The sequence below is a fragment of the Homarus americanus genome, unplaced genomic scaffold (genome assembly GCF_018991925.1).
Source record: "Homarus americanus isolate GMGI-L3 unplaced genomic scaffold, GMGI_Hamer_2.0 scaffold55556, whole genome shotgun sequence".
In the NCBI taxonomy this organism is placed as follows: domain Eukaryota; kingdom Metazoa; phylum Arthropoda; class Malacostraca; order Decapoda; family Nephropidae; genus Homarus; species Homarus americanus.
Window position 1 is genome coordinate 52,375 of NW_024739788.1, and position 25,289 is coordinate 77,663.

Here is a 25,289-nt window from a genome sequence, read left to right on the forward strand (position 1 = left end):
CTTTCATCATTAATAATTCGCCCCCTGTTAACACAATAAGACCAGTCCCCCCCTCAGATGGTCCATAATGGAATTACTAATGGAAACGTGGAGGTCATCTCCGTGTAAGAAGGATATATGTCTTGTACATGGGAGGAGTATTGGTTTCCTTTTTGTCGTGCACACAGCTCAATCTACACTATAATTGTAAAAACTGGGACACAAAGATATTATTTAATGTTTAAAAGTCTTATGTTTAATGTGAAATATACAGAAGGCTATAAAGTACTCTTAATTAAAATTAAACCAAAGAATGGATTGATGAACTATATTTTTCCAAGTGTAACAACCCCCATGGCCATATATGAGGCCACTATATTATCTTACAACACATTATTAATACATATACTGTCTCAACGATAGCTTCTTAAATGCGTAGACATAATACTTATAACTTTAGAAAATAATAGAGGAACGTTATCCCTCAACAGACCTTGAATGGATTTGTCCAAGATTTATCTTCGCGTGAGTGTTAGGAAGAGACGTCATGGAGTGGAATGTTAATTATCTTTTTCTGTCAAGACATTAGATTTTACGGGATCCTAGGACAATGGCAGGGTTGGGTAAAAATAGCGGTATATTGTCAAGGGTTGGGAACCTCAGTTGACACCCCTGTCCTGTTGAATACATCGTTGACCTATCTTAAATATTGTTGTCAAGGCCAAATAAGCTTCATACCTACTTTTCCTTATCTCAGATTCCTACAGTGTGCACTTTTTATCATGTCTTTAATTCATAGCTCACTCAGCTTACAACCAGTCTCAACACCTCAATTTACAGTGACATAATTATTTCTTTTAAATCAACTATGGGATATCAATTAAACATTTTACTAAGTGAAGACTTTCAGCTGTGGCGATTAAATAGGAGCCGAGAGTTGGCAAATTGGTGGGAAGGAGAGAAGATGTCACCATACATTTTCTCGCAAATGATGATGGGGGACCGTAACTAAATGAATGACTTAAGTAAAAAAAAAAATAGTGTTCAGACCCTCCTTACCCAGCTTCCACCACTGGTACCAGTGGCTAGGATCGTATGTACAGAATCAGTAGATAATTATCTCACAAGAGTTGTCGAATTACCCGACGATCGGTATCAGGCTATCAGTGTACAGACAAACACAGGCAGGTAGATTTCCACTAGGTCACAGATACACACTTGTGCAGTAGTCTTCTTTAAAAAACACTAATTCTTCACAACACTGTAACAGGGTAATGGCTTCACAGCTTGACTCCGCACTTCGAATATATACTGCAGTTGTTACACTACCAGTGTACAATTCTTCAGTCTTCTCACTTTATATTAATCGCAATAATTCCACAATACTTGCACAACAATTATTGTCTTCAGTTGTACTGCTAGGCTTAGTCTTTACACTAGGAACAGGCGAGCAACTCACTGACTCTTGACTTGACTTGACGTCTGTAGATAAGGTAGAGGAACTATTGCTTGTACTGCTGAGTGGGAGGACAGGGATTAGGATTGGAAGTACTTTGGTGGCAATTTGGGGGAGGGGGGATTGATTTAGGACCAAGGAAAAAGAGGGAGGAAAATTGAAGGACAATAAGAGATTAACAGTATGCGGGCTCAACCAGATATGCGGAGGTTATAATAATTATATTTGAACTTACATCTTGCGTGATTAGGTTCTAACTCTCAAGCCTTTTTCATTTAGTTAAAAATGTTTATTTTTGCAGTAACCATTGTTCCAAGGAAGGGGCAACAACCTCTAGTGGAGCTGGCTGGGCAACGTATCTTTTGTTTAATAAGAGTGTTGGAGAGGCCAAGGATAGTGTCGTTTGGTCACTCTCATCTTTTTAATGAAACATTTTTGTTTTAGAGAATTAAAGTTTTTTGTTTATAGTAGGGAGATTAAATTTCTAAGAAGAGGTGTAGGATCCAACTTGCTACTTTTGTTCGCAAGGAGATAGTCCATCTTTTTGGTTTAATTGAAAGTTTGAAGCTTGACTTGAAGGTACAGCATTTATAGGCGATACAGTTTTTGTTTTTGTATTAATTTTTAGATGTATTTTGGTACTGACTCTAGGCAGCCCGCACCAGCTTATATGTAAGGTTCGTCAGAGGCCTAGAACATTCTAGCGATGTCCAGACGCGGGAGGTCGGCTCGAGACCCGCTTGGAGAATTATCGAATGATCTCGGCTTGCAATAAGAGATAAATCAGAACAAAAATGATGCAATACATTCTAGAATATTCTTACATAATTAATACATCAATATCATCAATATATACACGAAAATTTCATTAAATTTACCCCCAAAACTGCTGCAGGGGGCATAATACAATCAAACAACCTAGTTTTTAAGATTATAATGCAAAATTAAGCCTCGGCATAACAATAGGACCAAAATTACACCGAAGCTACAAATCAATTAAATGTATTCACTTTGTTTTTTACGGGCATTAATCACCCGGGCACAAATCATTTTATAATGACCCACATTAAGGCCTGAGTAGAATGACTTTCGCGGTGAAGTATTTATATGATCCTGCCTACTGAAGGTCCAGAGAAGCAAGATGAAAGGCGCCGCTGATTACCTGAGGTAAGGGCGGTAACTAGCCAATCTGCGAGCGACTCTGGGGCAGGAGCTGTGGTCTGGAACTCGCTGCTGATTGGCTGAGGCGAGGACGGGAGAACAGTTGTAGGGGAGAGTATCCACTGCAATACTCCCCTTCCCCTCAGTCTTACACTCGAGCACCACGTGAGTATTTTTCAGACACATAACAGTGTAGATTTCTTGCAGTTTCACGTCGTGTAGGTATGTCCATGTTTCGAAACTCCTTACACATGGGTAAGCTGTGAGGCCATGAGCAGAGGGGCCATGTTTCATATATGCCTTCATTCTTTACAGCCGTTCTTCTGTCGGTGGTAACTGCTAAACCTATGGCTCCTCTGCTTGACGCACAGTTGTAGCGTACTGTATGTGGCCAGTTGTCAAGTTTCTGTGTTAGTCTATTTTCTCTTTGTTAGGCTCACATACATACGTACATGTAGATCTCGCACTAAGGATGGAGGTAAGAAGGGGAAACTTACAATGCGTTTTCTGTATATATATATATATATATATATATATATATATATATATATATATATATATATATATATATATATATATATATATATTGTATGTACAGTGCAGTGCTAGGGAGTTGCTGTGTGGTGAGGAGCTTGCTGAGAGGTCCTGTTGGGTGAGGAGCTTGCTGAGAGGTCTTGTTGGTTTTGGAGCTTGTTGAGAGGACTTGTTGGTTTGAGAACGTTGAGTAGAATGATCTCCACGGCTAGGCTGAGTTGTATTTCTACGATTCTCCAGGATCAGAAAAGTGAGGTGAAGGCGGTAACAGACCAATCACCGCGCAGTCCGAGAGTGAGGCCTGGGTCTGTGGAATTCCCTGCTGATTGGCTGGTAAGCGGACGGCAAGAGATCAGTCAGCAATTGTAGGGGAGAGTATCCACTACAATACTCCCCCTCCCCTCCGAGCGCTGCAGGAGACTTGTTGTCGGCAGGGTTGTATCCCACATGTGAGACACAACGGGCGGGGGTGTGGATCAGTCGGCCGCTACGGGAGACGACTCTGTCTAGTGATGCGGAATCTGTGGGAGAAGGAGGGTTGTAGAGGAGAGAGGGTTGAACAGGCGAGGAATGTGGTGCTTCTCTCGCGGCAGGTGCACAGACCTCAGGGGAGCCGGGTGGGGTGTCTGAGTCCATAGAGCCGGCTGCAGGATCCTCATCAGGAGCAGGGTCCACGTCAGGAGCTGGATCCACGTCAGGAGCAGGGTCCACGTCAGGAACAGGGTCCATGTCAGGAGCAGGGTCCACGTCAGGAGCAGTAGGTACCTGAGGATGAAAAGAGGGTACCCAGAAATGTTGTGGGCGAGGTGCTGTAAGCAGCAATTGTGGGCAGACTGGTGAAGGAGGTACGGGATGAATATGTTCAGGGCGATGGGAAGGCTGGCGTGGGGCAGTAGCCTTGAATGCAGAAACTGCCTGTCGTAGTGTTTGTAGTAGGTCGTGAAGGGCAGTAGTAGTGAAGTGGTCAAGGTCAGAAGTAAGGCGTGTGATGTGCTGCTTGATAGCGTCGGAGGTTATGGCGTCTACCAATCTCTGTCAATGTCCCTTCCTCGTGTAGTTGCAGGGAGCCTCACAGCGTCTAGCATTAGCACCAAAATGTTGATGGTACCAACAGAAGGTAGGTACACTGAGCTGGGGGCTGGCGTCCAAGGCAGGACGGGGGTCTTGGGATCGGTAGGACACAGTGCGTGGGGCAGGAACAGGAGCAGCTGCAGGCTTGGAGGAGCAGAGCTGCTCGAGGGTGTTCATCCTGCGGTGTAGGGACTGTAGCAGGTCCCTCATGTCTTGTGAAGTGTTACTCGTCTGGGGAGCGTCGATCAGGTCGACAAGACCGGAGGAAAGCGACGGTGTGGCCGCAGAGTTGTTTGTGGCAGCATGGCGCACAGCAGTGTATTCGTGGAATACTCTGTCTGCCTTGGCTGCATAGGTCGCCGAGGTAGTAGAGTAGTCCAATGCTGAGAGGACGAGACGAACTTCTGCAGGGAGCTTCTGAGTGTGAAGCTGGCGCAGGATAGTGTCAGGAAGCCTGTCTGTGTGGCGGGAGTTGTCTTCGTATCTCGTCCCAGAGACGGGCAGGCGTTGAGTTGCCGAGGGAGAGGCCGGATAGGTCTTGCAGGAGACAGGTGTCGGTATCGCCTTTTGAGAGCATCTCGTAGAGCTGCAAATTTGTTGTCAGCTGGAGGGTTGGCGATTGTTTCTGTTAACACCGACGTATGCACTGATACTGCACGAGACCTCCTTGACACTCGACCAATATCTAGCCAGAGTATATCCCTACATGGAAATCTGTAGTACTGTAATAATAATAATAATAATATAATAAACGGTTTATTAAAAGAGTTGCAGCCGGTGGCTGAAAATATACAAACTTACATTTGATTTAGACATAATGATATGCGTTGAATACATTTACAGGGCTGTACAGTACATAAATCAGTTGTTTATTATTTTAATAAATGGGATGGTGCTATTTTTATATCTATCAGTGCGGGCTCTTATGGGCTGAATTTTGTTGTAGTGGCTGACTGCGCGAGGTGGGCGGGGGACTGCCGGTGGCAGGTGGCGGCGATGACGAATATGCAGTAGTCCCCTACCAAACCTTGCTAGTGCTTGGTGGTGGAGGTCACTGAGGGATGGCATTTCTAGGGTGAAGAGAGCGTTGGTGTAGCTGGAGTAGTCTGCGCCGAGAATGATTCTGCAGGCCCTCTTCTGTACCTTCTCTAGCTGACATTGTTGGGTGGAGTTGAGAGAAGACGACCAGGCTGGTGACGTATACATTGTTTGGGGAGAATAAAGGAGTTGTAGAGAGTCCTCAGCTCTGGCGTGGGTGTCCCAAGTGACCTAAGTCGTCGTAGCATGTAGAGTCGGTACGAAGCTGCCTTGATTGTGTTGTTTAAATGGGTCTTCCAGTCCAGTTTGTGGTCTATGGTAACACCCAGGAGTTTGGCAGACTGCACTAACCGGAGAGGATGGGCACCCACTGTGACTGCTGGAGCTTGCACTGGAGTGGTGGCGGCATTGATGTGCAAGACTACGGTTTTGGTGTGGTTGATGGTGACCTTGTTCTCCGTAGTCCATGCCTGTAGCCTGTCCAGGGTGCCTTGTATCGATGAGTAGTCTGGTGCGGTGTTGTCCACTGTAACCCCCACAGTGCAGTCATCCACGTACTTCCACCTATGAGGAGTGTCCAATAGAGCGTCGTTGATCAGGATGAGGAAGCACAGTGGTCCCATCTTGGTCCCCTGGGGAACACCGCATGTGAGGTGTTGGAATGTGGAGACAGAACCCTGATACCTCACTGCCTGACGATGTCCACTCAAGAAATCAGTGAGCCATGAGACCAGGTTGGTGGGCAGCCCTAGTGCAATGGCCTTTTTGATAACAGTGCAGTGATCAACAAGGTCAAAAGCCTTCCTGTAGTTAACAAGGGCAAAGGCCAGTGATGTCTTACGTTTCTGCAGGTTTTTGTGCAGGAAATCCAGAAAACTAACTAAGCAGTGTGATGTACTGTAGCAGTATGTGGTCATCAATTTGTAGAGGGTCCAAAGGATCCCTGAACACCCTTTAACTCCAAATTGCACGGTCATGAGCTAAAGCAACCATTCGTTACAGCTGCACTGTCACCAGCGATACTTGAAGTACGTCTGATAGCCGTGTGTGTTTTAGTGTGGATTGTATAGTAGAGATAACGGGAGTTACAAGAACATATTTCCGCTTGCGGAAGCAAATGGGCTGCTCTGGGGCCACCGTAACTTTTGCTGTACGATAAGTTTGGTTATGGCCACTGTAAACTGTTTGTGAATCACCCATTCAGCCTTAAGGTTGATCATAGCGATTTACAGTGACCTTAAGTCATTAGTGAATCTGGGCTTCAGAAAATAAACAAAAGTAATTCTAATAACTTGGCAATGAAGATTTATTAATATCTCCATAAATTCAACGGGGAAAAAAAGAGTCACTACTAATCAGTCTAATGTTGAGCGGGGGCCACAGAATAAATCAGCACAACTCCCCCACCCAGAGCTCTTGCACGATGACAAACATAAGAGAGTGGCAGCACTGTGAAGCAGACCCACATGAACTTGGCATTTCAGAAATAAGGTGAAACTAAAGGAGCATAATGATCCCTCCACATCTGTTACTGTATCTACATTGTGACTTTACTTAATTATTCCAAAGTCCCAAGTGAACAACAAAAGTTCATTGGTATTAATATCCTTAAGTTGTTTGGTATTTATTTTTTGACAAACAAAAAAAGTCTATAGTTGTTCTCATTTTGCCATTTTACTTATACACGGTCAAGTAATTGTGACCCTTTAATTATTGTACACAGTCTGGATTCACTTATATATACAGTATTCAGTATGATCGTAAGGAGCCTGCCAAATGAGGTCCATCCACGAATTATGTGCTGTGTCTCATCACTTAAGCTAAGCCATATCCCCCAACTGACATCCCACCAACACCCACACACAATGCTTATTAGTCTTGTGTCTACCTTTGTTGTGTGAGCTCTATGCAATCTGCTCGCCTTTACCCCTTGTCAAATGTTTACCATGAACTGTAAGGAGAAAGTATGTGAAAGTAACCCAAAAACTGGTACTGTACTACATATACTAAATGTGAGAAGAACCATAAAAAAGCATCAACTTTAGTACAGAACATGGAGTTGTTGGTCAAGACTTACTGAGGGTGAAGGCTCATCACTTACAGCATGAGTTTATGGCCTAAATGAGTTGAATGTGCATACAGTGAAAAGAAATGAGGCAAAAATGAAAGAGTGCACCTCAAGGTATTAAAGTGTCATTTTAAAGTCATAAACCTGCTATACAAGACCCCCAACTTCTGGACTGAGGACCAAACACAGAAAAAAGTTCCACTAGATGGGCCAGTGATTCAAGAAAAACCCAGACATTCTTTCACAAGCATGATTCTACCACCACCATTACTGCTGCCTACACCATGTTCTTTTCTAAGCACAAAACCACCACCATTGCCTCCATCTCCACCAGATATGTTCCACACCCCCGGTTTGTTCAGGCAAACCCTCAGACTTCTGACTTTAATATTAATATTAAAATTATATCAAGTTCATCATCAACACTTAATGTTAATATAATAATTTAAACACCGTACCATTGAAATTTTTATAATGTATTGGTTTGTTGCATATAATGTACTGTATATTAAGTAATTGGATGAATGAGGGAGTCCATCGAATGAACCTGGAACCAAACTCTCTATTTGCCAGAAGTATTTATTTAGTGTCTATTTACAGTGTTTAATAAGAACACAATCAACATGTAAATTAAGTGTTGATTATTTTGTTATCTAGTTTTGTTTGTGTTTTTAAATCAATACAGAGAAATTTGCAGTAAAAGAATGGAGAAATTTAGAAGTACAGTCAACCCTCACATTACGCGGTCCCGCATTCCGCGGTTCACCGTTAACGCGGTGCCCTGCCGGAACCTAACATGCTCACATTCCGCGGTCGTGAACCCCATTACGCGGAGAGCGGCTGGCAAGCCGCACCATTTTTGGATCCAAACCTCCCGCCATCCGCCATGTTGTGTAAGAGGCGCGAAAATGGTGCGCACAAGGTCGCCCAGTCATCAAAACATTACCAGTTCTTCACCCGCCACCCACTACAGCCGGCCCAAGTCAGTGATAGTGATAATTATAGTGAGGATATGGACTTATATGAACTTTGGGGGGTTTGACAAAGAGGCCCTGCAAGCCTCTGTGGTGGATAGTGATACAATTGATACAAGTGATACAGGTGAGGGCCAATAATCTGCCCTCTGCCTCGGAACCAACCGCCCATCCCCGTGTGCCCAGCCATCTTTTCTACTAATGTAAGTGTTAAAAAACCTAATATTATTGATATTTCTCTTAATTATTAATTGTGTGTGCATGCCATCATAAAGTTAAGATAATATTTTTACTACAACATAGTTGTGTGTCGTCAAAAAGTGGAGTTTGGGGATCGGCCTGGACTCCATTTCAATTAATCCCATATGTTATGTTGTTCACTTTACGCGTTCCTCACTTTCCGCGGTACCCTCCGGGTTACATTAACCGCGTAATGTGAGACCCAACTGTACTGTATAGTTATAAAAATGACAAGCATGTGTGCAAATGTATGGGAAACAGGATGCATAGAAAAAGAAATGCTTACAGCATTGTACTACAGCAGTGCATAAACAGGGAATGTGAGGCAGAGCAGACATGGACCTGTTTGGGTGTTATGGCCATACTGAGAGAACAGGAAGTGAAACAATGATACATAATACAGAGGTTCATGATCGGGGAAAAGAGAAATGAGGGTGGTGGACATCCAAGAAGCAATAGAATGCCTGAATGAGTGGAAAGAATGAAGCCAAGTGATGTTTGATGAAGGGCATGTTAGTGAAGAATTAGGCTATGCCAGACATGGGGACTTGATGTGGTAGGGAAGTACCATAGCAGAATACATCTCTCATGGCAGCAAGAATAAAAGAAGAGAAAATATGTTTGTCCATTAGCTCATTTCCTTTTGTCCCGCATTAAGCTGACAAAAGACTCGAAAGTATTAAAAAATAATACAGATTTAAACATGCAAGACATAATTTAATTTTAAAATTTTTGATGTTAATGCATATTTTGGAGCATGAAAATGAAACAAGGATTTCAAAGACTTCCAAAAGGTCAAGTTATCAAGTGATGGAAAATACCTGCATATGGTACTTTACGATTTTCATTTTTATGTATGGTAACTAACTGCCATCATCAGGAGACAGGTAACTAACACTTATGTCACAGTTAATGATTCACTTATAAACAGCTCAATAGGTAAAAATAATTGATTACTGCAACAATGTTGAATAAAAATCTTATTGTCAAAAAAAATTTACTTTCAATCAATTGGCCATAATTTTAAGTTAGTAAAGCTGCAAAAAATGTCTAGCACAAAAAATATCACACACTACCTAAACCCATCCTTGTACATATTCCTGTGCTACCTAAAACTCTTACAAATGTGTAGCAGGATTTTGTCATTACAACCCAGTGCATATCAGGATGTCAAATATAAGGCCTCTTACTTGTTAACCATAATTATTTGCCATAAATCTTGGACACAATAATGTGCACTCTTCAGATCCAAAAATTTGTTTTGCATAAAAATTTCTGAAAATACAGTATAGATGTGATGCTTATTGATAAACACTCACACTGTTTACTTCTTGGGAGATTTGTTTGTATGTACAGTACAGTCATTTTTCAGTGATGGGCAGGTCAAAACTCCTCATCATATTAACTAGAGAACCTCTGACCAAAACACAAGTTATCCTATGTTGCTGAAGTACCAGAAAATGTTCAGAATTTCTCATATCACTGATGCTGCTAAAATAGGATACGGGTAGTCCCTCTTACTCAAATACCTACTATTCTAAATGATCACAGATCAAATGCAATATCTGCACAGTAGCTATCTTCCTCTATCACTTGGGAGGCAAACTTCTAAAATCAAATTATTAGACTTTAGTTTCTTTAAATAAAGTCTTTAGTTTTACTTTCAAAACAGACTTTTTTGATTTGCAAGATATTCTTTTTGTCAGTCAGTTTGTTAAAGAAGAAATGGAAATGGACACTTCTTGGTTTTTGCTGGACACCAAACAGTCGATTTGTATGAAGGACTATGTTGATACTCTCTTGTAGAGATAGATGTAGCCAAGGTCCAGGGGAGGGTCTACAGACTTTGATACTTTGTTGTCGTTAAAGATGGTCCACTCTCCGTCTTTCTTTATGTGACATACGTAGTGGCCCACAAATATTGAAGTTCCCATGTGGCTTATAAAAGCAGTTAGCTCATATCTGCAATACCAAATGGATGGTTGAAAAGGCACAGGAAATTATTAGGTTCGTAATCCATACCCTTCCTCATAAGTCCAGGACAAGTTTATTCCAATAGAACAATGACACAAGTAGGGAATGGGTATGGCACTGAAGAATCAATATCAATGTACTACAGATGCACATTTAAAATCTATTACATTATATGCTAATTTCATAATAAGGGTTTTTTCTTTCTAAATATCAAGCCAAAGAAAGATGAAAAGCAAGATATTTTTTACAACACTACGTGATCACAAATGTAAGCTGGAATAGTATGACGGACGGACAAAGAACACGACACTTTCTTGGTGTAGTTAATTTTGGTTTGAAATAATCTCCCTAGTTCCTGCCTTACTTGCTGATGCTTCTTGAGATTTCCTTCAAATTTTGGTTTGCTTTAGTCTGTGTTGGGACACGGGAATAGAAGGAGTGACTATTTCAAGAAAAATTGCTTTTGGACTTTAATTAATGGTTGATATGAAGTAAAAAGGAACTATTGAGCTATTTTAGGGGATAATGTTCACCTCACAGATGGGAAAAAGAATCAAAGATGGAAGATTGGGTGATGAGATTTATAGTTATGAGAGACAAAGGAGTAACAGGACACATGACAAGAATGATGATGGGAGAGAAACTATAGGTGTGGTGAGGCCTGGTAAAAGGCTATTGTTATACATGCGTATCCAATATTGGAAAAACAAGGAGTATTCAGAACTAGATTTTTTAAACTTGGGGCCAATGCACATAGAATACATACTTTGAGGGGCCATCTGTGTAACTTGGCTTCTGTGGAGGAGGAACGGCAGCTGCCCCACTCTGAGCTGCCAGTAGGGAATCCAACTCATGTTGATGAGAAAATATCCAATCCGCTGCACGTTCCAGGCTATTGCTGGTCTCTTTAAGAGCTAGTGCTGCTTGTTCCCGTGTGAAGCCCATTGACATCAACATTGCCAGACCTTCTTCATTTGGGGTGAAATTATCATTTCCTGAAAAAAATAAGAAGGTATTTAGGCCAAATGAAATGATATATAAAAACATTTGCAAAGACAGAAACTGCAAAACACTAGAACTGAACTCCAATTTTTAAAACTTGAAAAGAATAAAATACACTAAGGTGATAGCTCCTGTACTGACTAAACAACACCAGATTCCTACTAATTATATTGCTATAAGTGTAAAAAATGTCAACATGTACTTTTCACGAAACAAAGGATTACCAGTACCTTCTGAGGGACACATTTAGCCAGGTCCAAATTTGGAGAAGTATTAGCTCAAACTAAAACTATGTACAAGTAAGCCGCAAATTCGTGCAAATTGGTATCCCACTGTGGCCGAATTTCCTAAAGGCACAGGTTTGTGGAATATGCGTTACAAACAGAGGAAACTTTGCTAATCTTTCGCTAAAAAACTATTACATCAGTAAAAACTAATAATAACAGTAAATCAAGTGAAATATGGCAAGGAGGGAGGAGAAATACAACTGTAGATGACGCTTTAACTTGTGGTCACTCACTGGATATAGTACTGTTATTAGTAGTGTTTACGGATATAATAGTTTTTAATAATGATTAATCATGACATTGTAGCCAGGTTAAACTCATCACTGTAACCACCAGGATACCAGACCAAGCTGTGGTGTCATGGTTGTTTTTCAACTCGTAATTTTGGATGATATTTGTAACTTCTTCATTTAATTTTACTCATATTATGAAAAAAGTAAAATAAATAATTGATCTTAGGGCAAACACGTACATTACTGTAAAGGGAATATACATTTCTTTGCACACGAGTTAGCTGGCTGAGAAGACAGTCGCAGTGTGTAGAGGGGGGGGGGACGTTGCTAGGGTATTGGCGTGCCAGCTGATGTTCGTTACTATGGTGAAACAGGGAGTAACATGCAAATGTTACTTCCATTTGACTTTTATTTACTGATTTGATGATACAATATTTTTTGTTGATATTATTTTTATTTATTCCTCACATTTCCTGGTACTGTATATTATTTTAACAAAACTATGGCTACAGGAGGAAAATACAAAAAAATAACAAATTCTAAACACTTCCTACTGTAAAACACGATACTGTATTTTTGGTGTTTTTTAAGTAATTAATTTTCGTTTTTATAAATTTAGTACATTCACCATAGGCTGAAGTAGCATTCATATTTTTTGCATTACTGTACTATTGAAAAATTAAACAATAACCATAGCCCCTAGGAAAGTGTTTGGTGTCCATAAGGGTGATGAGAAGGTTAAGCCCAAGACCTTATTAGTGAACTAAAAGTAAGTGTACAGTACTTTTTAAAATTAATTTTGATTAAAAAAAACACGGACTTCTTTCATAAAACTTGGATACATTGGTGATGGACTCGTTTTTTGTTTAAAATGGCGGTCTTTTGGGAAAAATTTGCTCTAAGGTGGTGTAACAATGTCAGGAGTTTCCCGCCAAATTCGAGCCAATAGAAATGCCTCAGGCCTGTCTTCAGCCAATGAGGCATGACGTCATTAAGCTGTTCCTTTGTGCCACCCAGTTTGATAACCACAAGGAAAGAAGAAAACATGAAGTTCCCAAGCGCTTTCATGTAATTCACATCTTCAGGGGTGAGTACAGACTGTACTCACCCCTGAAGATGTGAATTACACGAAAGCACCTGGGAGCTTCATGTTTTCTTCTTTCCTTGTGGTTATCAGCATATACCTGGATCACGCGCAACTACAGTGATTTACTTGCATAAATATATATACACATACTGTGTGTGTGTATATATATATATATATATATATATATATATATATATATATATATATATATATATATATATACTCTTTTGTATATACATACTAGTATATCTTAAGACATATAACTTACTAGAAGATGTGTTCTTAATTACAAGAGGATCAGCAAAGTCGGGGTCACCCATATGTTCCATCACCCAGTTCATTGCAGCTTCAGTGCCACTGTTTCCAGTAAGATGGACAGCTTTTCTGCAAGCCTCCCAAGGAAAGCCCATCTCTGCAAGCTGCTGCACAATTTCAGCATCTATTTCTGGTTCTGTAAAATATAAATTTTAAGACAAAGTAATATAAACAGTCATAACTTTAACAAGCCACAAGAAAGATATATTGTAGACGGTCACCTCCTGTCAGATAATGAGTTTCAGTCACTCCCATATTGTCTGAATTGGACACACAGACATCAAGAGCACTACATGTCAGTCATACTCACCTGCCAAAGATCAACAACTTAGCAAGATACACTAGAAGGGAGGTCTGAGCATTTTGCTGCAGAACATTACATGAAACACTAATTCATTCAATTGCTTGTTAACACTGTCTACATCAGTTATTTGTAAGGCCCGAATTCAGAATGCTGGTTTGAAACCTCTGGCTACTGGCACAAATGCGAGTCCTGAAAGAAGAACTGCCCTTGTGGCAAAAGAGCTGGCTTGGTATAACGTCGACATAGCAGCCACCAGTAAGTCCCGGCTCCCAGACGGGGGCCAACTCAAAGAATGAGGGTCTGGCTACACCTTCTTCTGGAAGGGTAAACCTGCTGCAGAGAGAAACAGCATTTATGGAGTTGGCTGTTGTAATGGTATTAATGAAATGTGATTGGCTAGAATTTCAATATTCGAATCCTTGCTCGGAATTGAAGAAAATGCCACAGATTACCCGATCTGAGGTTCAAGCCGATGTTCTGAATATGGGTAATCCATTGCAGGAAATCTCGAATCGAGGAATTCTGAATCGCACGCTTGAGATGAGCTCAAATCCTAGGCTCAAACCACCGTTCTGAATTTGGGCTTAAGGATCATATCATATCATATTTTGGGTTTTGTATACAAAACACCATCATGGGTTAATGTTTATACTGTATGACTAAAGGTCAATCAAATCATCTTCATGATAGCCAGCCTTTACAATGACAAGGGAAGAAAAGAAACTTGATACTGTCCCTGTGATAAACCTGTCAGCTGGGAATAGCTTCTAATTAGTCACCACTCGTCACCTTCAAAGTGCACATATGTCCTACAGCAGTGCCATGGAGCTCTGTCCATATTGTAAACTAGTCAATCAGAGAAAAACATGCCTAGAGAATCTTTGAAAGACAGATTCTGAGAGGACACCCAGAATATACTTCTTACAGCTACAGCCTACAATGTAATGGTAACTATTAACAGCTAGTTTTAACTTTGGGTGTGGTATAGTGTGGTCGGGTGTGGGGCAACAGCAGTAGTAATGGTAGCAGTAAGCTTGATAGAGGTTTTTCTGTAATCAGGCAGGTATAAAGTGAAGCTCCCCACAGTATAACCCTTACGCCCTAGGTGACATACTAAGACGCCGGACTAGCGCACCCCGGGTGACGTACAAAGACGAGCGCCTTTTCCCGCCATTCTTTTAATGCCCATTGCGGGTTAACAGGTACTAGCGTGACTATTTCTCTGTCACAGCACACGGAGGGGAGCGTGGGTGGGCTCAGAGCGGTCAGTAACCATTTCCCTGCAGTCATGGAGAGTCGCCCCTCAACCTCCCGTGTCATGTCGTCAACCCCGATCAAGCGTCGCCGTCGGTTGGATGATAGTGAGATACAAACAGATCTACGTGATGTGAGGGCTGTATTGTGCGATTCTGGTGAAAGAGGTGATCAAGGCAGTGATTATATGCCAAACGATCCTGAGGATAGTGTCGAGTTAGATGATGTTTTAAGGACAAGTGGTGATGAGGGCGAGGCACAGCCAGTGCGGTGTAGGCCCAACACACGTTCACAGCCCAGACAAGGGACAATGGATACTTTTGTTTGGTCTGATGACCGCAATTTCCAGCCTGACATCCCAGATTTCAAATGCTCATCAGGTGGAATTACTCCTGAATTTCCTTGTACAGAGGAATCAAGTGAGATGGACTACTTTTGTGCCTTCTTTGATACTGTGTACTGAAAAAAATAAATTTTATCAGTACACGTGTGATGCTGACCCCCACCCTGGCCCCTCGCCAAAATTGCGCCGATGGACTGATGTTGTTGTGTCCGAATTACATGTGTTTTTTGCATTACTAATGCTAATGGCACATGTGAAAAAACACGTACTTCAGGAGTACTGGATATCTCATGATGACATCACAGCAACTCCATTGTTTTCGAAATTCGTGTCAAGAGACCGGTTTGCCTCCATCCTGCGTTATCTACACTTCTTGGACAACACCAACCCTGTGGCTGGTGACCGACTCTGGAATATAAGGACAGTTTTTATTATGCTGAAGGAATGATTCATGAAGTTCTTCAAACCTTCCAGAATGTAGTGGTGGACGAGTCTCCGGTGCTTTTCAGAGGACGTGTTGTTTTTAGACAATATATTCCCTCCAAGCAACATCGCTTTGGGATAAAGTTCTTCATGCTGTGTGACTGCGATACTGGGTATGTCTTAGATCTTGTAGTTTACACAGCAAGTGATGTAGACATGCCCAAGGATGACTCGCATGGTTTCTCTGGCGCTGTTGTCAAGAAATTCATGAACCGCTACTTTGGAGGGAATCACGCCCTCTACACGGAAAATTTTTATACCTCTCCTGCCCTGGCCAAGTTCCTACTTGAACATGACACTGGTTCTTGTGGGACAGTACGTAAGAACAGGAAACACTGGCCTGTGTTTCCTAGTAAACTTGCACGAGAAGACATCCAACTGAAGCAAGCAGACAAGATGGTTGCATTACGTTGGCATGACAAGCGTACTGTGCAGATGCTGTCAACCGTTCACAAGGGCAAAATGGTGGACAGTGGCAAAAGGGACAGGGCAACAGGAGGCAGTGAAAAAACCTGATGTTGTCGTGGACTACAATGTCAACGAGTGCTTCATGGACAAGAGTGACATGCAGGTTGGCACAGTTGAGTGTGTACAGAAATGTCTCAAGTGGTATAAGAAGATTTTCCTACACCTCTTGGACATCACCATCCTGAATGCGTACAACTCGTATCTTGTAAAATCCGGGAAAAATCCCTTGCTTGCTCTCCCAAACACAAAGACAGCCGAGCACTTTTTATGAAAAGTACTGTACTGTACAGGAAATCCTCCGATAACGACGGTTCTACCAATGACGATTCATATTTAAGACCCTGGTTAATTTAGGACCCAATTCATTTTACACCGTTATTTTCTTCGTATTTACGAGGAAAATGGAATAAAAATAAAATAAAATTACATTTTCACATTAATAACTAAATCCCGATATGTATTATACAAAAATAAAAGAAAACACACCTTGCACACGGAGGCTGCCGGACTTGTGAGTGGTGATGCCAGCAACACTAGTATAAACAGTTGCAGATTGGCGGGCCTTTTGTTTTCACGCATGTGAAAAGGAAAAAAACATTCTCAGATTTCTTACGGCATTTTTGCGTCCCTATTCAACATGAGCAAGAGAGCAAGTGATGGTAGTGCTGGTTCAAAAGCTAAAAGAAAGTGTAAAGTTTAGCTGAGAAACTAGATGTGTTAAAATGATATGAAAAGGGTGAGAGGTCTGTGGATATTATATGGAGCAAGCAATGAACATATTTTCTGAAGTGGATCCATTAAGAGAACAAAGCATTAAAATTAACAGGGACATGAAAAATGCATATGACCTCTGCATAAAGATGTATAATGAGAAAAGAAAGCAGCTCTGCAAGGTTCTTTCGACAGCTTTATTATTCGAAGGCCTAAACCATCAACTTCAGCAACACCATCAAATTCAGCATCATAAGCAACTTCAGGTTCAGAAACAGTTTCAGCAACAGCTATGACATCTTTATGGAAAGCTACAGCTTCAGCCAGAGTTGAACCTAATGACTTCGTCATCTGAGTAAAAACTCGCACAATATTCATTGGTGAGTAGAATTTTTGTTTTACATTGGTATGTATTATTTAAAACATATATGAACAGTAATAAGTAACACTTTCATATTCTTATGTTGAGAAATGACGATATTTTCACATGTACGCACTCACACACGGCGTTCCCAACCCATTTCGTTATTTCTTTACCATTAGTGGTTATCTACTTCTATTGTTCCATTTATTGACATTAATTAAAACATATACAGTTGGTCCTCATATTACGCGGTTAATGTAACCCGGAGGGTACCGCGGAAAGTGAGAAACGCGTAAAGTGAATAACATAACATATGGGATTAATTGAAATGGAGTCCGGGCCGATCCCCAAACTCCACTTTTTGACGACACACAACTATGTTGTAGTAAAAATATTATCTTAACTTTATGATGGCATGCACACACAATTAATAATTAAGAGAAATATCAATAATATTAGGTTTTTTAACACTTACATTAGTAGAAAAGATGGCTGGGCACACGGGGATGGGCGGTTGGTTCCGAGGCAGAGGGCAGATTATATTATTGGCCCTCACCTGTATCACTTGTATCAATTGTATCACTATCCACCACAGAGGCTTGCAGGGCCTCTTTGTTAAACCCCCCAAAGTTCATATAAGTCCATATCCTCACTATAATTATCACTATCACTGACTTGGGCCGGCTGTAGTGGGTGGCGGGTGAAGAACTCGGTAATGTTTTGATGACTGGGCGACCTTGTGCGCACCATTTTCGCGCCTCTTACACAACATGGCGGATGGCGGGAGGTTTGGATCCAAAAATGGCGCGGCTTGCCAGCCGCTCTCCGCGTAATGGGGTTCACGACCGCGGAATGTGAAAATGTTAGGTTCTGGCAAGGCACCGCGTTAACGGTGAAACGCGGAATGCGGGACCGCGTAATATGAGGACCAACTGTACTGTATATTCATTTTTTTTTACATTAATTTTACTACAGCTACAACCAGGGTCTTATTTTCTCCAGTTTCTTATGTAGAACCATCGTCATTCGCCACGGGTGTTGTAAACATTAACAAAAACAATGCCGTCTACTCTCCTCTTGTGTGTTTTAATACATATTCAGTAATAAACAATAATGAATCTTTTGTGCATATGCTTAATAAAATAAATGACGCGGTTTCCTTGAGGGCGCACGTATACACACTGGAGTTCCGCTATCACTTTTATTCTTAAACTCTATTGGCTACTTTTACTGTACATTAAACAGCATTAATTAAAACATACATATTTTTTTATATTAATTTTACTACAGCAACAACCAGGGTCATATTTTCTTCAGTTTCAGATGGATAACTGACATTATGGGTGTAAACACTGACAACAACAATGGTGTCGCATCTCCTCTTGGGTGACCATATTATTTTTTCATTTATATTGTATAAGGTGCATTCATAAACATTATTTAAAGAATATAGTTTGCATTTTTCATTAATTTTATTGTTTGGGGGGAAAAGAGGGTAAAAGGCCACACAGAAGATATGAAAAGGTCACACTTGGGAACGCATCTCATTATTATTGCTTTATTTCAATATTAATTAATGATTCACGATACGATGATTCACCTTACACTGCAATATTGGAGTACACATTACCGTCCTTATTCGAGGCTTTACTGTAGTGCAAATAAAATAAATTCTAAATTAATTATTTATAGGAAATAAGTATTATCAGTAAATAAATGCATTATTAGCCATCTCAGACACAAAGGCAGGCGGAAAAATTACCCTTATGTGCGTCGTGACCGCAAGCACTCGACGTAAAAAAACACTTTTCCCCTTATTTGCCTCGTTACTGAGACACCACGGAAGTTTGTAGAGGTACAATATATAGTTATACGTCTTTTTGATTGTTTTATCATTTATAAAGGTTCAAAATTATTTTTGGAAAAGTTAATTTTTCTTGTTTTATCCCACGTGGTGGGCACGGCCGGCGCCACCCTAGTCTGGGGCGTAAAGGTTAAGACATATAACATCAAATCCCTTCCTTTGTTTGAATAAATTAAGAAATACAGATTTCTCTTTAAACAAGGAGTAATAGATGGACAACTCCAGTACAGTATATGTAGAATAGAGATACTGTATGCACATGTTAAATAAAAAAAAAAAAAAAAAAAAAAGCATACTTCCCTTAATAAAAAATTCATACACACTTGTAAGTCAATAAAGTAGTAAATATAAAACAATCTATGTTACAGGATGGACACAAATTTACATATTCACACAACTGCCATAACAACAAATTACCAAAAAAATTAACAGTAAACTATTTACAAAAATAAAAAAAATTATTCAAGCCATTACTTCCTTTATACATACAGGTACAGTAAATCTTTGCCATTTGCGGGTTTGCAATTCGCAATTTCGATGATTTGCGAGCCTTTTTCCGCAGCATCTCATGTTGTACAGTCATTTTTGCTACAATGCGTGTTTTGTCAACGCGAATTGGCTATAACGCGATTGATGAATAGAAGAACGATATTTGTAAAACGCGAACGCGTGTTGGCTGTAACGAGATTCCACTCGAACGTTTTAAGTGTCCTGTCGCTTGGCGCGGGGTTATGCAGTGTTTACAGTTCACGTTCGACATCACATGTTCAATTGATTTATGTGTTTTGTTTGTGAAGTGTTATTTGATAGGGACTATAAATTTCACTTTTTTTTTTTTTGCAAATTTAGCTGTTCCCATAAATATTGTATGAAAAAAAAAAAAATAATAATAATATTTTGCAGTGCGGACTAATAGCGTTTTACACCCGCGCTCTCTGCTTCCATCACACGATCAGTTGTTTTGAAGCGTCCTCAGTGATTTTTGCTTACTATTTCTCCAATTTTGTGGTATTACAGAGTAATTGTAAATATGGAAAAGTAGAATATCTCCAAGAAGCGTTCTGGTGATCGCATTCCTGGTGGTGATCGTAAAAGAAAGGCCATAACACTTGAAGAGAAGTTTGATGTTATCAAGCGTTTTGAACGTAAGGAAAGAACATGTGATATTGTGTGTGCAACGGGAATAGCTAAATTTGAAAAAAAGAATCCTTTGTGTTAGGCTAACTACTAATTTTTTTTCGATTTCGGGTAATCTGCACCTAACCCTATTTTCTCCATAAGCCCTGTTATTTCTATTGCGCGAATTTCTACAACGCGAGGTTTTACAAGAACACAACTATCGCGTTGTAGCAGAACTAACTGTACTCTCAAAAAATAAGTGTTTCTGTGTGAAAATGGACCCTAAAAGACTGCCTAGTGTCAGTGCTAATGATGCTAGTGACGTGAATAATGTAAAAGGCAGAAGTCAGCGATGACCCTGACAAAGAAAGTTGAATTCTTAGACAAGTTAAAGGAAGGATGAGTGCTGCCACGGCTGGTTGGTTGTTTGGTATAGGTATACAGTAGTGCACTAAGATAGTACTGTATAAGTTGCTATTCGCGGTTCTGCCTATTCACGCCATTCCTTGGAACCTAACCCCTGCGAGTAACAAAGGTTTACTGTATATATATTTTGGAAATGAATCTTCTTCATCAATTGAAATTTCAGAAAATTTCAAACAAGTTTTTAGAATTCCAACTCTAAATATTTTCTCTTCTCTCCCCAAAAACTTAGACAATAAAACACAGACTACAGCTAATAATCTGTTCTTGTATAAAATTTAGTTATTAATGGCCTTAATCTCTGGAAATTTTAGAAAAATTCTTGAATCACTCCCAATTCTTTTGCTTAAATAAAAAGACCCCTAATTTTCCTTAGCACCAAAAGGACCATATGCGCATGTCAAATACATATACGTATTGTACAGTACAAAAAATCTTCCAATGCATGTAGGATACAGTACAGGAGACAATAAAGAACTTACCCTTGGGTGAAGGGGCAGCAGTCTCAGGCAACTCCTCCTCCCCTGGCTGAAGGCCAAAACCTCTTAACACAGACAAGTCAAGGCTCTCAGGCATATCAATTGACACATCATATTTCATGGGAACCCAATCTTGACCAATACCAAATTTCACAAGCTGAAAGGCAAAAGATTTAAACAATTACTAATTATAAATATAGTACTGTGCAGTATTCTATCACATTAATCTATGCTTTAGTCACAACTTACTAGATAACAAAGAGCTAAAAACTGCTCGAGTTCAAGCATTTGACACAAGAAAGTATCTGTCCACACTCTGTGTGAAACATTAAGAGATAACGGATGATAGATATTGGGACTAGCATTTACTTTGGTATACAGTTTAACATAATGCAATGTGTATTTATTTCAGCGTAATTAATATGATGTTCGGTTACCAAATGTTGTAGGATCAGTATATCAACCCTCCCGGGACATCATGAGGGGTGCAAGTGGCATTTTGGAAGTCATCACACCCATTCCGGCAGATACTTTTCTGAGATACTGTACATAATTCACTCATTCAGTATACATTATCTGTGCTTTGTACTCTAACCTCTACAATAAAATCTAAAAATTTCTCTCTTCTTTCCTGTCTTATCTATTCACAGAGGTGTCCCCTTGCCAAAGACTGAACTTACCACAAGTTGAGTGTTTTGAACTGGCTAAAGTTATATGAGGTAGGAAAAATGTTTGGTGGCATAGTTTCATGATGCTAATCTGAATGCATCAGTAAGAAGCTCTACAATCATTCTAAACTCACATTGTTCAGTCATTCACGTTATAGTTATCTTCCACTACAAGGTTCTAAGATATACATTTCATTTGAATGCTAAATTTGAGCATCATTTAATGTCTCATTACATGTACTGTACATTACCAACCTGAATGACTAGGTAATCTGGAAAAGTACGAAGACGAGTAATCTTCTGCATGGCGACTTCTTTTTCTGCAGCAGAACTGTAAGCAACTATCTGCTCTGGTGATGCTAACTTTGACAAACAAACATCAAAAGGAATCTTTGCCCTCACTTGTTCCTCAGGCTGTCTGTGAAAAAAATAAATGACGAATCATTTCAGATCCCTGTCACAAATGCCTAAAAGCTCAGGATGGATTTCTAAAAAAAAAAACAGAAACACCTGTACATGGTATATGAAGAAAGAAAGAAAGAAAGAAAAGAAAAAAAAAAAAAAAAATGGTATATATGAGGTACAGCATGCCCTTCAAATCTTTGGTTTCAAAATGGCCACAAATAGCCAAATAATGACATTTGCTGACCAGGGGGGGGGGATATTTTTACTTGTGTGCAAAGAAATGTATATGCCCTTACCGTGAATAATAGAGGACCGCAAAATAAAAATCCGCGAATTATCCAGGCATGCTGTATATGACATAGTGCCTTCCATTAGAGGCTGGCCATCATACTTTTGATGTGTGCCTAACCTAATGATTTGTTAATCTCTCCCCATTGCAAATATTACCCTTAAAAAGATTGAACTAGAAGCAACAGCTGCCAGTGTAAATAGAGAGGTTCCTAGGCTTGGTGCAAGCTTTATAGCTAGAAGTTTTAGAATCAATCCTCCTCTTCAACATAGTGTAACAATGATCGTAACCTTCTTCGTTACTACATCTTTGTTATCTTGTACTTGAAAATTCCCCTTCCCTATAACAAGGCCTACCAAAGTCTAGCATATACTGTATACATTACCTCTGCCATTATTATGAGAGGTCTAGTAGGCCTAAATCATAGTCACACTACAGTTGTGTTTGTGAACAGATTATGTCTCCTCGCTGGTGCAAACACCAATCACCATATACTGTACTGTACTCAGTTAATATGAGGATGCACATACAGAAGCAAAAAACAAATAGTTGCCCTAAGCTGAATACTTCCTACTTTCTCCAGCTAACAAACTTGGTGGACCTGAATTATGTACAGTAACCTCAGGTCATTTCACAGCTACTTACCCATTTTCCTATAAAGTATATAGTGAGATTTTATTTCATTAGAGAGGCCAGGCTGGAAGTATTTAAATCAATCCTCATGTTGCCCGTGCCAATGCAACTACCCTGCACATGTATTTTTCCAGCTGGTCACCAGAGGGCAGTCATGGCATCACTCTTACTCTCGTAACTACCATGTGCACCCCTTACCAAGGTGTCTAAATGCTTAGCAGCTGTTTCTCCTTCCAGTTCATGAGAAAAAGAAGAGAAAGATATTTAATCAAGAATAGAAAGCTAAAATTTTAAAAGAACTTGACTATGAAGTAAGAATGTTGGTTGTTGCATGCTGAAACGGGGTATATGAGAGCATGATTCACAGCCTGACAAGGTTCATGCAGCTTATGTACTGCCACTCACATCCAAGACCATCCAGCATTTAAGATCACCCCTGTACCAAGAAATGGAGGACACCTTGAAGATTTATATAGCAAGCACACAACAATGTAAAGCTGTACGGAGTGTGCAATGACTCAGGCTAAGGTAAGAGAGGTTCAAGCTTGGATGCTGGAGAGAGCTAGTGACAGTAAGCCATGCCTTCACAACTTCAGTAAATGTATTGAGCTATGCTGCAAGACTCACTGGCTGGTTGCATCAGCTGACACAGCTGGGCTGGAAAAGTAAAGGAAGAAATGGCAACAATGATAGAGGAGGAGGATTACTCTTCAAACCTGAAACTGATTACACTAGAATATTTTGGAAAAGAATGCCAAAGAAAACCTTAATACTTGTTTATTTTTTGTAGATGTGTTGACAGCATCAGGCTTTGATGTACAGTATTGTGCTATTTTCATTTTTTTTTTCAATTTTCATCACTTTTGTACAACTTTCTTTATTTTTCTATAATGTACCAGAATACTGTACATTTCCTGCTTGTGTTTAGTAAGTAAATCAACTGTTTAAGCATTGCTTGGTGAAATTTTTGTTCTCCAGTCCCTGCCCCCTTAGTTGGTATTTAAGACCTGTACATATTATTTTCATACTGATATCATTGATTTTGTGAACATTCTTGGTCCAAATTTCATGAAATAACCCTAAGCTATTGTACACATGAATGGCCTAAAGTCAATAGGCCTACTGCATAATGCAGTGGAGGCATAAAAATTAAATTATGCAAAGGATACTTACATCACTTTCTGCGATGCTTGAGCATCTGTTTTTTGAGCTTGATAAGCTGCTACTTCTTCTTTGTTGACAGCTTCTTCCATAGGCACTGGTAGAGGCAAATATTGGTCTGGTCGTGTCACATAACGAACCTTTCCACTTGCACTACAAACAAACTTGTCCTCTACCTGTCAAACATACAAATGTCAACAAGTTACAATATAGTACCATACATGTTATACAGACACATCAAGTTCCACTTCTCTAGAGCTCAAAACAAAATGCCTAAAAATAAAATAAGTTTGATCTTTAACTTTCATACAAGCTTGTAAAAATATATCTTTTGTAGCCTTATCATCTACAACATCTAAAGAACTAAGTTTGTAGTTTATGCATGCTACAGTATATTACCAATGGACTCCTTGGCTAGTTTACTAATATTCCTTCTCTCTATTAATTTAATGGAATATGATAGAGTACAGGTAGTTCTGCTATAACGCGATAATTGTGTTCTTGTAAAATATAGTGTTATAGAAAATCGCGTTATAGAAATAACAGGGCTTATGGATAAAATAGGGTTAGGTGCAGATTACTCGAAATCGAAAAAATTTAGTAGTTAGCCTAACACAAAGGATAGCACAGTCTAAATAAATGTTACATTCATATCTAACAATGAAATCATACAGTAAATGTAACACTTTACTTGATGGGGGAGAAGGGTGATTTTGAGGTTGATAAAATCGAGCTTCTCTTCAAGTGTTATATCCTTTCTTTTACGATCATCACCGGGAATTCTATCACCAGAACGCTTCTTGTTGATATTCTTCTTTACTATATTCACATTATTTAAATTTTTTTTTTTCTAATTAATTGTTTTTTATTACAAATATTAATGATATTCTTTATTTCAGGGG

The 25,289-nt window shown here is 39.8% G+C and overlaps 1 protein-coding gene across 2 annotated transcripts in view; it reads right to left on the reverse strand.

The window, feature by feature from the left end:
• Positions 1 to 9,504: 9,504 nt before the first annotated feature.
• The window catches only part of LOC121874980 (ubiquitin carboxyl-terminal hydrolase 5-like), a 37,345-nt gene continuing 21,560 nt past the window's right edge, over positions 9,505 to 25,289 (reverse strand). Inside the window, exons 10-16 of one of the 2 annotated variants that reach the window (XM_042379328.1) lie at positions 24,400 to 24,563; positions 23,854 to 23,883; positions 22,155 to 22,317; positions 21,235 to 21,388; positions 13,373 to 13,555; positions 11,262 to 11,490; positions 9,505 to 10,483 (exon numbers count right to left, since the gene is read on the reverse strand). In XM_042379328.1, the coding sequence (XP_042235262.1) occupies positions 10,306 to 10,483; positions 11,262 to 11,490; positions 13,373 to 13,555; positions 21,235 to 21,388; positions 22,155 to 22,317; positions 23,854 to 23,883; positions 24,400 to 24,563 (1,101 nt within the window). In that variant the 3' untranslated portion in view covers positions 9,505 to 10,305. The remainder of the gene's footprint in view (positions 10,484 to 11,261; positions 11,491 to 13,372; positions 13,556 to 21,234; positions 21,389 to 22,154; positions 22,318 to 23,853; positions 23,884 to 24,399; positions 24,564 to 25,289) is intronic. The other variant, XM_042379329.1, reaches the window with a different exon arrangement.